Source organism: Dromiciops gliroides, chromosome 5, assembly GCF_019393635.1.
Source record: "Dromiciops gliroides isolate mDroGli1 chromosome 5, mDroGli1.pri, whole genome shotgun sequence".
NCBI lineage: Eukaryota > Metazoa > Chordata > Mammalia > Microbiotheria > Microbiotheriidae > Dromiciops > Dromiciops gliroides.
Window position 1 is genome coordinate 146,174,274 of NC_057865.1, and position 14,173 is coordinate 146,188,446.

A 14,173-nucleotide genomic window follows, 5' to 3' on the forward strand; every position below is an offset into this window, starting at 1 on the left:
CCTTCCTTTTTATCCAAAGATGGATGACAGTGCTTGCTTAAGCAGCATATAGACTAAAATTGGAACGATACAGAGAAGATTAGCATGGCCCCTGCACAAGGATGACATGCAAATTCGGGAAGCATTCCAAAGAAAACAAAAGGGCAGTTATAAGATATGTTTATTCCTTCTTGATCAGGGACTTAGATGTACCTCATCCACACTCAAAGAATAGAAATAAAATAACAGAAATAAAGAGTACTCGAAATAAAAGGCAGTATGTTAGAACAGGAATTAAGAACGAAATAAGCGGTTATTTGTTAATCAGCTATCAGGTATGCATAAAGAAGAAAGGAAGGAAAGGGGGAAAAAGAGGTAAAAGAGTTCCTGGTAACCCTAAATCCCTGGTACAGCTTAGAAGTTTGCGGTTTTGTCTCATGTGTATGTATAGTTTTCATTTTTCTCATTTGTTTTTAGACGAGAAGGTTTGCAAAAAAAAAAAAAGTTTGCAAGTTCTCTTTTTCAGTGGCATTTTGGTCCTTCGATGTATTTGAGTGCTTTGAGACAGATTTTAGAAATTAACAGATGTCCAGTTGTGTCTAGAATAGTTTAGACACCATTTTACCTCCTGGAAATTTTTGAAGTAGTAATGGTTTCACATCTTAACCCAAACCACCAGCCTGCTTATCCCTGTTGAAAAACCTAGACTCTTGTGTAACTTTTTCTCAGTCCAAGGAGAAGAGTGTCTTAGAAAGAATCCAGGAGTGGACAGATTCCAGATTCCCAACCAGCACAGTAGATTTGTCTGGTCCAATATTTGCCTTCCAGGATGTTGAGAATCTGTAAACAGCATCTGTGCTTCTATTTAAAAAGAGGAAGGAGGCTAGGGACAAAAGTTACCATAATGATTTATTAAATTAATAAGTTGATCAAATCAACATTTCGTGAGACTTAGAGAAGGGGGGAAGCTCATTATCTCTATGGATGTGAAATATTCTTCCTTAACTCTATACAATTTCCAGGAGAAGTTATTTATTATTATTATTATTATTATTATTAAGCATTTTGATGTTTACGAAATGCTTTACATGAACTATTTTGTTTGATCCTCACACCAACCCTATGAGGTAAGGACTGTTATTACCCCATTTCACACATGAGGAAACTGAGTCTCAGAGGAGCTAAATGAGTTACCCAAGATCACACAACAATTAAGTGTCTGAAAGCGGGATTTGAACCAAGGTTTTTCTGGACTCCAGGTCTAGTACTCAATCCACTGTGCTCCCCACCCCCAGTACCTCTCAGATGCCCCTTTAGTAGCCACTGGACCAAAAAAGCTTAACTGTACCTGGTCTGTCATTTTATATTCCTAAGGAGACTTGAGTGCCCGGCTCTTGGCTCCCAGATCATCCAAGAGCTAAAGAAGCAACCTGTGCTTTGAGGGAGAATGCAGAGGTTCTCCTGGAGCCCATGCAGAGCCTAAAGGAAATTTGACCCTTTTCATTCAGGGACCTAGCTTATGTCCAAGTCCCTCATAGATCCCTAGAAATGACTAACCCCATTTAAAAACTCTCCTGTGCAGGTATTCGGGAAGAAATGACTGTGATTAGTGCTAATTCTAAGGAGTGAAAGTAGACCTTCATATACTGCCTTTTTAAAATTCATCATGGAAAGAAAGCTGCCAGCTTCAGAGAATTGCCCATTTACATAACTAGCTGACTAAAATGGGATATTAGATAATGTTACACGGCGGCTCGCTCCATTTTAGCCCGTTCCCAGGAAATGAGAGCAATCCAGAAGCCCTCAGACAGCATGTTGTGCGGTCCTCTGGCCCGAAGCCATCGCATCGTGTTGTGTGATCCTGTCAGCACTCCCGAGCTAAGCAGATGTCAGGCCTGATCAGGATGAGGATGGGCGTCTTAGCTGCCTGCTAGAGCAAGCGAGGGGAGCAAGTGTTTGAGCAAGTGGCACACTTTCTTTGGTAACAAACAGCATCTCTCCTTGAGCATCACATCAGGGACATTGTGCCGCCAAAGGGGCTATCTTACAGATGAGACCAACTTAAAGAGACTGGGGAGGGGGACCCCGGGGGCAGGCACGGGGGGGGGGGGGGAGCAGTGTAATGACCCATGGCAATCAAGCAGGATATGGGTGGGGGAGAAGGAAGAGGTCAGCTGCGATGCCTTTCCTGGGCCCAGGCCTGACCAGAGATACCATTTTTCCTCTTGGTCATGACTCTCCCCTCCCAGCAAAATGGAACTCCCTACAGCCCACATCACCGGGGTTATTACAAATAAATGATCATGGAGTGGGGTCGGGTGAACATCTCCCCTCAGTGGACATGATGCATCAAAGAAAGAATTTGTGTTTGTTTCTTTGTTTTGCAGTGTTCCTGTTCCTATAGTCAGTTTAGAGAAAATTCCTAACCTAGTGAAGGCAGACGGTGCCAATGTCAAAATGAACTCAGCAACCGCTACTCCTGTGACCTCTGCCACCTCTTCCTCTGCTGTGCCTACCCCACCTTTAGTTAAACCGGTATTGATGTCCAAGCCGGTACCACCGTCACCAGAGAAGATATTGAATGGCAAAGGAATCGTATCTCCCTCAGTAGACAAGAAACACCAAAATGGCGCCAAAAGCAACAAGCCTTACAAGAGACTTTCAGGTAGGTGTGGCAGCCTGCTGGCCCCCTCTCCCTCCCTAGCTCCTATCAGCCCTGTTGCCGCCAAGCAAGGCTGCTCATCCTATGAAAGGGGAGTCACAGGTGTGATTGACCTGCAAAGAGCCCCCACTTGAAAGAGCATTCATTAACAAAATCCCAGTTTAAAGTGGCTTGAGTATTATTAGGATCCAATTAAATCTGTATCTCTGCTTAAGTGCCCTGTCATCCAGCAGAGGCCATTCCAACCACACAATAACAACAACAAATCCACATATTTCCAGGGCCATTGTAGCAATCTAGTTCTGCACAGCCATTTTCCGCTGACAGACAGGCTCATTGACTCACTCTAGTAACTTTCAACAGTGGCTTAGGAAAGCTCTCAATGACGTCTCTCAAAGGGCTCAGTGGAGATTAGGGACGGTCATGCCAATAGGTTTCAAAGGAGGAAATTCAGCCTCTGCCCTTTTTCATGGTAGGTTTCCAAGTTCAATCGGGGTTTTCCTGCTCCAGCTTCCGCCACTCGATTGGTTCAATGTTCTCTTTAAGAAAAGCCCAAGCCAGAGCTGTTGACAGTGGCTTTTGTCATTGGGATTGGCTTCAGTGCTCCCAAGAGCAGTCACTTGAGCAGCCCTGCCTGGCCACCCCTGAGTTGGTTCCTTTTAGGACTGAGTGATCTCTCAAGCTGGTTTTGTTGTTGTTGTTGTTTTCAACCGGATCCCCTACATGAATGGGGCATTGGTTTAGATTTGTCAGCTCAGGTGCCACTGGAGACACTGCGGGTGCAAGACCCATACCAACAGCAAGCTAAAAGAAAAACCGCACCAGAGTGGAGTAGTGGTGGGGTAGGGGGACTTGTAGAAAATATCTGTAGTAGAGACACAATTAAAGATAAGACTTTCGACATTCCAGTATAATCCAGAGAAAGCTTGTGAATCAAGTTTGCCTTAAATGCTCAGCATGCGCTATTCATTGGCATGGCAAGGTTTGGGGTCAGGGACTCAAGTTTTCCATATTGTGCCTGATGCTGCCTCACAGACTCCATGCCCCTGCCTATTCTTATGAATGGGAATTTATAGTTTTGTCTCACAGAAGTGAATGGAAAGATTTTTTTTAAAATAGTACGGACACAGATATGATATATCCAAAGGCATTCACTTCATTTCTATGATAAATATGTGACCCTGCACACCAGTCCAGATTTTTGTTACTGCTGTTTGGGGGAAGGGGAAAGGAAGAAAGGTTGTTGTCATTGGTTTGGTTTGGGTTTTTGTTTTTGATGGTGTGGTTTTTTTGTAATCTCTCTGCCTCTTCCTTTTTTTTCCACCTCTCTTTCACACTTGGCAGCCATCTTTCTGCCCCTGCCTGAATGGCCCAGCTCCCAAACAGTGTGAGGTGTTTGCTCAGAGGGGGGTTGGGGTCCATGCCAGGGTGGGCTGAGCGCCTTCCACCTCAGTTTCTTTCTTAATGACTTGAGAGCAGCTCACAGGGAAATGGTGCCCCCAGTCCTAACTGTTTGCAGCTCTTAAAAATGAAGCAAAAATAAAAGGCACTTTGGCAGAAACCTGCTGGGGAATTTGGCTTAGGACTAAAGGCTGTTTTATTCACACCCCTCCTCCACCCCCACCCCACCCCCCACTCCCATCTCTGTTTCTTTAAAATGGAACACTTCCATTCACTACTTTCAGACTTTGTACCAGCAACCATCCAGACAGATTTTTCAGTCTGAGCAAAATCTGCTCGGTTTACAACTATCTCTTCCCCCACCTCACTCCATTATAGAAACCATCAGGACTCTCCATTAAATTCATTTATCCCATATTCAGTTTCTACCCACACAAACCCCCCACCACCACCCATATCCAGGGGAGCCTTTGTTGTCATCATTTTCAAAATATTAGCTAAATTTATATAGCATTTTGAAGTTTGTAAAGCATTTACGTACATTATCTCATTTGATCCTCAGAAGGGTACTGTTGGTTCTGCTGCTATCCCAACTTATGCATGAGGAAACTGAGGCTAAAAAAATGAAGTGACATGCCCAGGGTCCCATAGCTAGCCCAGGCTCTTTCTGTGACCCTACGTTGTCCCTCTTAAATAGAGCAGCAAGTTTAAAACTTCATCTGAGGAGCTTCTGGGCTCCTCTCTGAGAAAGCCAGGGAAATGACTGCAGTGAGGGGCACTTATAAGAGACTTTCAGCTTCCAGGAATGAGGAAGAGATGTCGCTGTTGTACAAAGCCCATTATTGTGTGTAATGTTGTGTTCATCCCTGGGAGCCACATTTTAGAAAGGGCATGGAGAATGGGAAGTGTCCAGTGGAGGACAACCAGAATGCTCATAGCACCATGGATAGAGCTAGAGCTAGAAACAGGCCTCAGGGCCTTCAGTCCAACACTCTTCTCATCTTATAGATAAGGAAACTGAGGGTCCAGAGAAGTTAAGTTATTTGCCTGAGGTCATATAAGGAACATCACAGGTGGGATTCGAACTCGATGAAGGGTTTCAAGTTCATACCAGAAAAGAAATCAGTTGAAGGAACTGTGGTTATTTAACTTACAGAAAGAAAACTCACGATCACTGTCTTCAAATATTTGAAGGGTCTTCATATGAAAGAGGGATTAGACTTAACCCTCCTTGGCACTAGACAACAGAACCAGGAACAAAGGGTAGAAGTTACCAAGGCATGTTTAGGTTTTATGTTGGGGAAAACTGCCTAAAAATTAGAGCTATGCAAATATGGGATGTCATACCTTGGACAAAGTGGATTCTTCTCTTCTTTGGAGGCCCTGAAGCAATGACTCTCTGACCACATGCTCAGAATATTTGAGAGGGATTTTTTCTCCAGTTGGACTAAATGACCACTACAGTGCCTTCTAACGCTGAAATTCTACGATTCTGTGATCCCTGCTAAACATGATTCAGTGGGAGAAATTGAGAGTGGACACCATGGAAAAGTCACCTATCCCAAAAGATGTGAATATTTCAGAGAAATTGGCGATTCAGACTTTTCCCTTGTATTAACATAGATGGCCCTTGTCACAAAATATGAAAAGGAAACTAGCTACCAGCTCAAGTCAATAGCAATAGCAGCAGTGGTGATAGCTAGCATTTATAACACTCTTTGAGGTTTGCAAAGTGCTTTACAAATATCGACAGATTTTATTCCCACAACCACCCTGCGAAGTAGGTACTGTTATTATTCCCATTTTGCACATGAGGAAACTATAGCAGGTGGAGATAAGTGACTTCCTAGGGGTTGTACAGCTAGCGGTGTCCTGACTCCAGGTCTACTGTGCTGCCTAGCCCCTTCTAACCATTTAACTGGCATTTATTCAGTGTCTGCTATATGCCGGGAAGTATGATAAACATTGGGGACAAAAAGAGAGGCAAAAACAGCCCCTGCCTTTGAGGACCTCAGAGTCTAATGAGGGCTAGAACATGTAAACAACTATGTACAAACAAGGCATATACAGGATAAATTTATAATAATCGACAAAGGGAAGGCGTCAGCATTAAGGAGAACCAGGAAAGGTGGGATTTTAGCTGGGACTAGGAGGAAGCCTAATGGCTTCCTAATGGTCGAGTGCATTCCAGGCATGGAGGACAGCCAGGGAAAATGCATTAAGTGGAGAGGTGTGTGTCTTGTACAAGGAATAACAAAGACTTTATTGGATTGTAAAATGTGCAGATGGAAATAAGATGCAAGAATGGGGAGGTAGGAAGCTGGCCAGGTTGTGAAGGGCTTAAAAGCCAAACAGAGGATTTTCTGTTTGATCCTGGAGGCTATAGGGAGCCATTGGATTCGATTGAATAGGGGAGTGACCTGGTCAGATGTGTGTGTGTTAGGATCATCTTTTCTTGGGTCTGTCTTCTGTCATCCAGGGACCTCAAGCATAGTAGCAAGCCTTGACCCAGTAAATGGCTTCAGGACTCTGCTCTTCTCATATCTTCTAGGAGTCCCTCCCAAACAAGACGAGTTAGCCATCCAAGGCTTGAGGGGACCAATTTTTAATTGGGGAGTATTAGCTAAGTGGCTCGCTGCAATATTGGGGCAAGGAAGGAGACCCGCAGCCTCCCTCAAAACAGAACAAGATTTATTTTAACAAGAACTAACTTAAAAAAACACACACACACAAACAGGATCAGTAGGATCAAGGGAAAGGAAATAAAATGGGGAAAGGGAAATTATGCAACCTGCAAAGGTACCACCACCCAGGAATCAGCTGAGAATATGCAGCAGAACTGTCCTTCCAGTGTCCAGCTAGAATGCCCAATTCTCCTCCCCCATCCCAGCAAAACCCCACACAGCCCCAGCCAATGGGATGGCCGCTCTGACAGTCACATGACTGCCCTCACTAGGCTTCCAATCATTATAATTTTGCTAGGCCCATGTAGGCATTGGGGAGTGGCGATGACGTGAGGTGCCAGCGCCATGGCAACGGCTACAACCAGTGGGTGGAGCACCATGTGGTTTGCGAAGCCCCAGGCCAGTGTGCACCGAGGCATAAAAACCTCAAATAACAGTTAATTCTTTACAGGCTGCTCTTTGTAATGCCTTTGGAGTAGTATCTATTGTGGAGCAATAGCACCCCACGGAGGTTCCCCAAAAGGTATAGAGAATAAACACCCTGGACCTCCAAGGGGTTGTCCCCACCAACCACTGAACCCATTGGTCGTCTTCCATTTTGTAAAAGGTGATAAACAGAGTTGAGCTTGGGTTATACCTTGGCCATACATTCAGAAAGTCAAAGGATTGTGGGCAGCAAAAAGGGGTTTTGGTGGTCCCAGAAAGTGTAATAGGCCCCCAAAAGGATTAAGCATAAGGTGGGCATCCCTAGTAGTGATCAGCATTGACGTTGGGACAGAATAGTTTGCAGGAGCCTATGAAAGCTAACCTTTTCATTCTCCCATCTCTCCAACCAATCAAAACAGGACTTCTTGTCCTGTCCTGATAGAAAAACACCCCCCCCCCCAACTGCTGTTAAGTGTTTAGGAGGTATCTGCCTGCTAGTGATGTGCGGCTTCAGTCTGACTCCTATATACACATTCATCCATTCCCTGGCCTGTGCTGGGATGCTACCAGAAACATGCCCTGGCCAGAAAGGGTTGAAGGATTTTCTTGGTTTTAGTTTTGGTTTTCTCCGATAGCTCAGATTCTGATAGGGGGACATATTGGCCTGCTTAAATAGAGAGCCAGCCCCAGTCAGAAAGACCTAGACTCAACTTCCACCTCCGACATATACTGGCTGTGTGACCCTGAGCAAGTCACTTAACCTCTCAGTTCCTGAGGCCACTCTCTGAGGCTCTTACAAAGGAGATCCTGGCCTGCATTGGTAAAGGAAGTTTTCTCCACTGGTACTTCCCTATACCAACACAATCACAGATCCCGTTTAAAAATTATTCTGATGGCAAGCCTGGCTAGAGGGGAGCTTTTTGTTGTTGTTGTTGTTGTTGTTGGGTTTTTGTTTCGGAGTTGGTTTTGGGGGGGTTGCAAGGCAGAGGAGACAGGGAGAAGGATATTTCAAAGGAACACTGTAGTTAAAGGACTATAAGCTATAGCAAGTAAAAGAAAGTAGAATTTTACATTTAGAGCAGCTCAGTACAAACTGACCCCTCATTCCTCAGGTGACCCTTCTTCATACATAGCTTGGTTTGCCTGAAAACCCAAAGACCTTGATTTTTGACATCACAGTTTTAAATCACATACACACACGATGGACTGGCACAACACCCTTTCCTTGTCTTCCCTGAGAGTCCTTTGTCCTGCACCTGTCCATAGTGGCAGCTCTTACAGACTCTCTGGATTCAGAGGGAAATATGTCAGCTTCCTCTAAGTGTTTCTCAAGGGGGAAAAAAGGTAAAAAAGCATTTTATCTGCTGGTTGAGTTAAATAGATTGCCTGACAATGTTTTGGTCTTTAGGGCAAATGTGCATTTTTTTTTAAATGTAGTCTTGATGCCAAATCCTTTTTAGTTTCCTTTTTCTTTCTTATTTTTTTTTGTTTGTTTTTTTAAACCAGAGAGAGAATTTGACCCAAATAAACACTGTGGAGTATTGGATCCTGAGACAAAGAAACCTTGCACAAGATCACTCACCTGCAAGGTATTTCTCTTTCCATAAAACAATACTTCCTGCTCTTGCTGGGGCCAGTTGTCGAAATGTTTGCATGTCACTCTGCACGCAGCAGGGTGTGGAACTTCGACACGACCCCCGGCTGTTCTTTGTAGGGAAATGCTTTCTTCTCTTTCAGCAGAGCAGAGTGCCTGCCTCCAGCAGGCTGGCGTTTTAAGGGGGAAAAAAATAGGCTTCCCTTGTCACTTGTGAGGCCAGACACTAAATCGTATTTATAGGCACTCACAGGCACTGTTCTAAACCCTGCTCCATTCTTATGTATGCAGCAACAGCAGCACTGCTGAGAGCAAACCCTGTAGTAACGATGACGTGCGTTGGTTGCCTCAAATCCAGCAACACCTGGGCTGCCAGTGGATTAGCTGACCAAAAGCAACCGTCATTGGGCACCCAAAAGCCCCAGTTAGCATCGTGAATGGAGAGAGGAGCTCTTCCCCTTCTCTGTATTGGGGCTCTGTTGTATTGGGACAGTGAGCCAGCCTGCCTTTGCCATGAATTAGGGTGTAAATCAAGCTCCCTCGTGTTGCTTTTTTCAGCAAAGTTGATTGGATGGTTGTCCATTATGAAAGTTGTCATTTTATGCCATTTTTAGATAAAGCTTCCGCTGCTCAGCAATATACATATTGGGCACAGTTTAACCTAGCACTTGGCGTACTGGTTGCATCTTTATAGCCGCCGAAAGCCGTTGCCTGAAAGTTGACTTTTCAGCATCTCTTAATTTCTCTGAATTGCAATTTCAGAAATAGAGGGAGCGGGGAAGCAGGTGTACGTGCTGACCAAAGAAGCTGCTCTTTTGATCCTCCTTTTATTTTAGACACATTCACTTAATCATCGGAGGGCAGTCCCAGGCCGGAAAAAGCAATTTGACATCCTTCTGGCTGAACACAAAGCTCGGTCCAGGGAAAAAGAGGTCTCTAAAGATAAAGAGCATCTTCCACCATCAACAAGGGAAATACATCAGAACCAGCCTATACCAGCACAAGACTCTCTTTTGGGATCTTCAATGAACTCTGGGCCAGAACTGAAAGTAGCATCTCCTGCAAAATCCAGACCACCCAATTCTGTACTTCCTAGGTAAGCCTCCCCCTTGGGAAAGTCTTTGTCATGCTGTGGGTCCATGATAGTGTTTCTGTTGGCACAGGACTTGTGTCACGTTGCTACACATTCCTGTGTAGCAAGACGCAATCCATTAGGGTTTGTGCTTCTTTTTACCAGATGGAAGTAGATAGCTGGGAGGATGCTCTATCAGCCACTAGTTTTTATCTAGTAATCTGCTGGTTGTTGTCTTTGTTATAGATGGCAGAAGAGATAATGAAACAAATGATAAACAGATGAATTGTCAGGATATCCCTTTAGATCAGAGGTATCAAACTCAGCCTCCAGGTGGCCTGGGCAGCAAAACTCCCAATTAGGCAGGATCCAGATGAAAATGTAATAGGGAAATGTTTAACAAAGTAAATGAAAATAGAATACAATATATATAATGTTAATTTGTGGTTTTCTAAGTCAGTATGCCTCCCACAGAAATCTGTTTCTATTTGAGTTTGATACCACTTCTTTAGACCAATCAATAAAGACCAATCCTAGGCCATTTTGAATTAGTATCAATTAACTACGTTTCTTGAAATCTTTGGGACTTTCCCAGAAGTAGTCTGAAATGAAAATGAGAAGAGCAGAAGATATTCTTCTCTCAGTCCTTTCCATACAGAGGAAACTGTTCCTTCTCTCAAGGCATTGCTCTTGGGAACAATTAATTCATTTTGGTAGGGCTCCATTTGCCATCTTGGACAGAAATGAGAGAACAGGAAATACGGAATTAAAACTCATTTGAATTTTCGAGCAGTTAAAGATCTACATGTTTCTTTTGCTGTGGGAAATCAAATGCTATTTTGAGCATCAAAGTGATTTCTAGTTGCAAAAGTGACTAGATAGAATGCTGTCCTGGTGGGGACCTGTGTCCAGGAAGCAAATGTATAAAGTGACTTCAGTGAGATGTATAGAGAGGCTTGTAGTGGTTTTTTAAAGGAGGAGGAAAAATAGAAAAAAAAATTTCAGCAGTTGTTAGACAATCAGCAACCCCTCTGTATCACTTCTCTTGTTTTGGGGCTTGCGTTTGGTCCAATGTGACTGGTAGAGGGAGTCCCTCTGAAGAGGAAATTATGATACTGGCCCAAGGCTCGGGGTGTATTGAAGTCCACAGTGACACCAGCATCATGCAGGCCCACATTGCCATTATTGTTAGCAGCAGCAACAGCCACAGAAACAAATTCATCTTTCTGTCTGTTCAACACATGGCACTTTCTAAGTGTCTCTTGCTTTGCAATCATTTTATTATTCTCCTTACCATAAACCTGGAAGTTGTCTGGTCTTACTGTAACTCTTTCACAATGAGAAAACTGTTTCACAGCTTCAGGTTGGGTACTAGACTTGTCTCTCCCCCCTTCTACACTCCATTTTGTCTATTTATATGCCTGTTTCAATAGCACTCTTCCAAAAAGGAAAACTTGGGCTCATGCTCAGTCCTTAGACTCGTCATGAGCATGTGTGCTCATGTGTGTATGTATGTGTGTATGTGTCTGTGTCTGTGCAATCTCTTCTCTCTTCATTTTTTATTGTATTTTCAAAGAAATGTGTGTCTTTGAGGAAGCTGCATATGTTCACGTTCTTATAGTCTAGTGACTAGGGGAGTAAGCAAATATGGCAGAAATGGTTGGAGGGGATGGGATATGGGCATATCATTGGAAATGCAGGAATAATTAGCACAGTTCTGAAGTTAGCAGTTTCATTTTTAAAAGCTATTTTTCAGAGTTAACATAGGCAAGAAAAACACTGATCCAAACTTGATACAGAGTTCATGGGAAGCAAGGCTTCCTATAAATGTTCAAAGTTGTGAACCAGTGCCAAGAAGACTAAGCATATATAAGGAAAGTTTGGTATTGTAATCGAGTAAAACTTACAAGGGCTCTAACACCTCTTAATGATTGGCATAGTAGTTATGGCACAACTTGTACAAATGGTAAGTGAAAGTAATCAGTATTACTTTCATATAGCTAACTAGGTTTTTTAAAATTTTGTCTTCTCTTTGTTACTTCTATGGTATCTATAAAAAGCATCAGTATTGATGGCTTTCCCTGATTTCATATACAATTTAATCCTAATTGCATCCGTACATAAACATATTCGTTACAAGAAAAAGTTCTAGAGAACAGCTTCAGAATATTCAGGGTTCCTTGTGTCCCAGAGAAAACATTTTCTGGTTTTGCTGCTATGTTCATTCATATTTCCTTTGTGCCCCAAACCTAACTAAGAATCTTTGAAGATCATAGCCTAGAGCTTCCTTTTCCACATTCCTAGCTGTCCTTGGTGCTGAAGGGCTCAAGGCAGAAACTGGTAATAGCCAGGGAGACATTGAAAACCAACCAGAGAGGAATAATTTGTACTTAGTGAGGCAGGATCCACTAGATCCTGGTGCTACTTCACACAGTCTATAAGAGTAGCTCTCTGAACAGTTAGACCAAATTTGACAGGAAGGTGCCAGTGTCCCACCTGCTGAACACTTGGACCTGCCTTTTACATGGGGTGAGCTCTAACTGGTGAACCTATTAGCCTGTTCTCATCAGATATTTGGGATTCCCCTGAACCAGTACTGTTGTAAATAGCCAGTTCTCCTGCTCTCCTGTTTATTCTCTGTGTTTCCTCAATCAAGGTATTTCTCTCTGATTTTCAATTTCCTGTTCTTTTAATTTGAAATAATAATCCCTGCCCTTCTTAACTTCACACAATTATAGTATCAAATAAATTATGAACATAAAAGTGTGATACAAGTGCGAAGGAAGGGTGGTGATAATAATTGCACCTTAGCAGTGGCAGATGGATAGAGCACTGAGCCTGCTGTCAGGAATATCTGCATGCAGATCACTCCTCAGACACTTACTCGCTGTGTGACCTTGGGCAAGTCACTAAACTTCTGCTTGCCTCAGTTTCCTCAGGATAATAATAGCATATACCTCTGAAGGTTGTTGTGAGGATCAAATGAGATAATATTTATAAAGCACTTCGTAGAGTCCCTTGCATATTTTAGGCACTATATAAATGCAAACTATCATTATCACCACATTACACACATATACTCACTTACCCCTTATTGATTTCAAGTGTCCTAAAAAGGAAATGCAGCTCTTACCAAAATTATTGAGGACCTACCTATGAGAGAAAATCTGAACCGAGGTCTTCCTGATTTGAAGGCCAGCATTCTTTCCCCTGTCCTCTGCTGCCCTCTGCCGCTTTATTACCTGTATGACCTCATGCAAATCTCAACCTTTCTGGGCCTCTTCACCTGTACAGTGAGGAAGTTGAATTAGATGACCTCTACAAGCCCTCCCAATTGTACACCTGTGATTCTGTGAACAGCATTATCGAATTCCCCTTCCCTCCCTTTCTCCAAGTTCTGGTGTCCCCAAATTTCTGCCATAGTCTGAAAAAGGTTAGGGCTACAGAACAGGTAGGGGACACTACTTTTCTCCCCTGAACCAAGCTGGATAAAGTAGTAAGAGCAAGTTTGCCTTTCAGACTACTAGAGTGGGAGGTAAGGGTAAATGGCAGTGAGACAAGAGCTAAAGTGTATAGTTTCTTTACCAGTTTCCCCAGGCCAAGACCCCTGCTTCCTACCACTGTCCCCCTCAAGCCCTGCCTTTCCTGATACATAAACTGGCTGGAAACACCCCCCTTTAACCTATAGGACTTTGCCTTGGTCTCTGCTCTAGACGGAAAACTAGCAGGATGTTGGGTAAAGAACATTCTGTACCTAACAAGAATCTTGATCACCCACTCCCATCTTCCCCTGAAAGAAATATACCTAAGAAAAGAAAAAGACCTGGTCCCTGATTTTCTCCCCCAACATGCTGACCATTTACATGTGGGAGCACACAAATGAGAGACCTAATGCCTCTATTAGTTTAGTTCCACCTCAGAGCAAAAGAGGTGCCACTAAGCCAATAAAATGGCTTAAAAAGAAAAATCTATGAGATCCACAGTTCACTTTTAGATTTTTGCTTCATGAGATGGCTATGTTACAAATTTTACTTCATAGGATCATAGATACGCAGCTCAAACGGATGTCAGTGGCCACCTAGTCCAACCTCTCCCATTTTACAGATGAAGAAACTGAGGCCCAGGGAGTTTAAGTGTCCAAGGTCGCACAAGTAAGCCTTAAAGGTGGGGTTTGAACCCAGGTCCTCTGACTCCAAAGCCAGTGTTTTTTCCATTATAATCATCTAGCATTCTGGTGCTTTTCGACTGGCCATTCTGTTTAACTTCAACCATAAACAAGTAAATAAAAGTTTTGTGGTTGGTGGGGGAGGGGTTCAAAAAGACTAATGGAGTGACCTGTTTCCTTGTCCTTGGCC

At 43.4% G+C, this 14,173-nt stretch overlaps 1 protein-coding gene and 1 non-coding gene across 2 annotated transcripts in view; both read left to right on the plus strand.

Moving 5' to 3' along the window:
- The window catches only part of ATXN7L1 (ataxin 7 like 1), a 280,551-nt gene that overhangs the window by 235,196 nt on the left and 31,182 nt on the right, over positions 1 to 14,173 (plus strand). The window contains 3 exon segments of the mRNA XM_043966547.1: positions 2,367 to 2,644; positions 8,659 to 8,741; positions 9,583 to 9,842. Coding sequence (XP_043822482.1) covers positions 2,367 to 2,644; positions 8,659 to 8,741; positions 9,583 to 9,842 — 621 coding nt within the window.
- LOC122730176 lies at positions 30 to 136 on the plus strand. Its single transcript, XR_006353390.1, has one exon. It is a non-coding gene; the product is annotated as a U6 spliceosomal RNA (small nuclear RNA).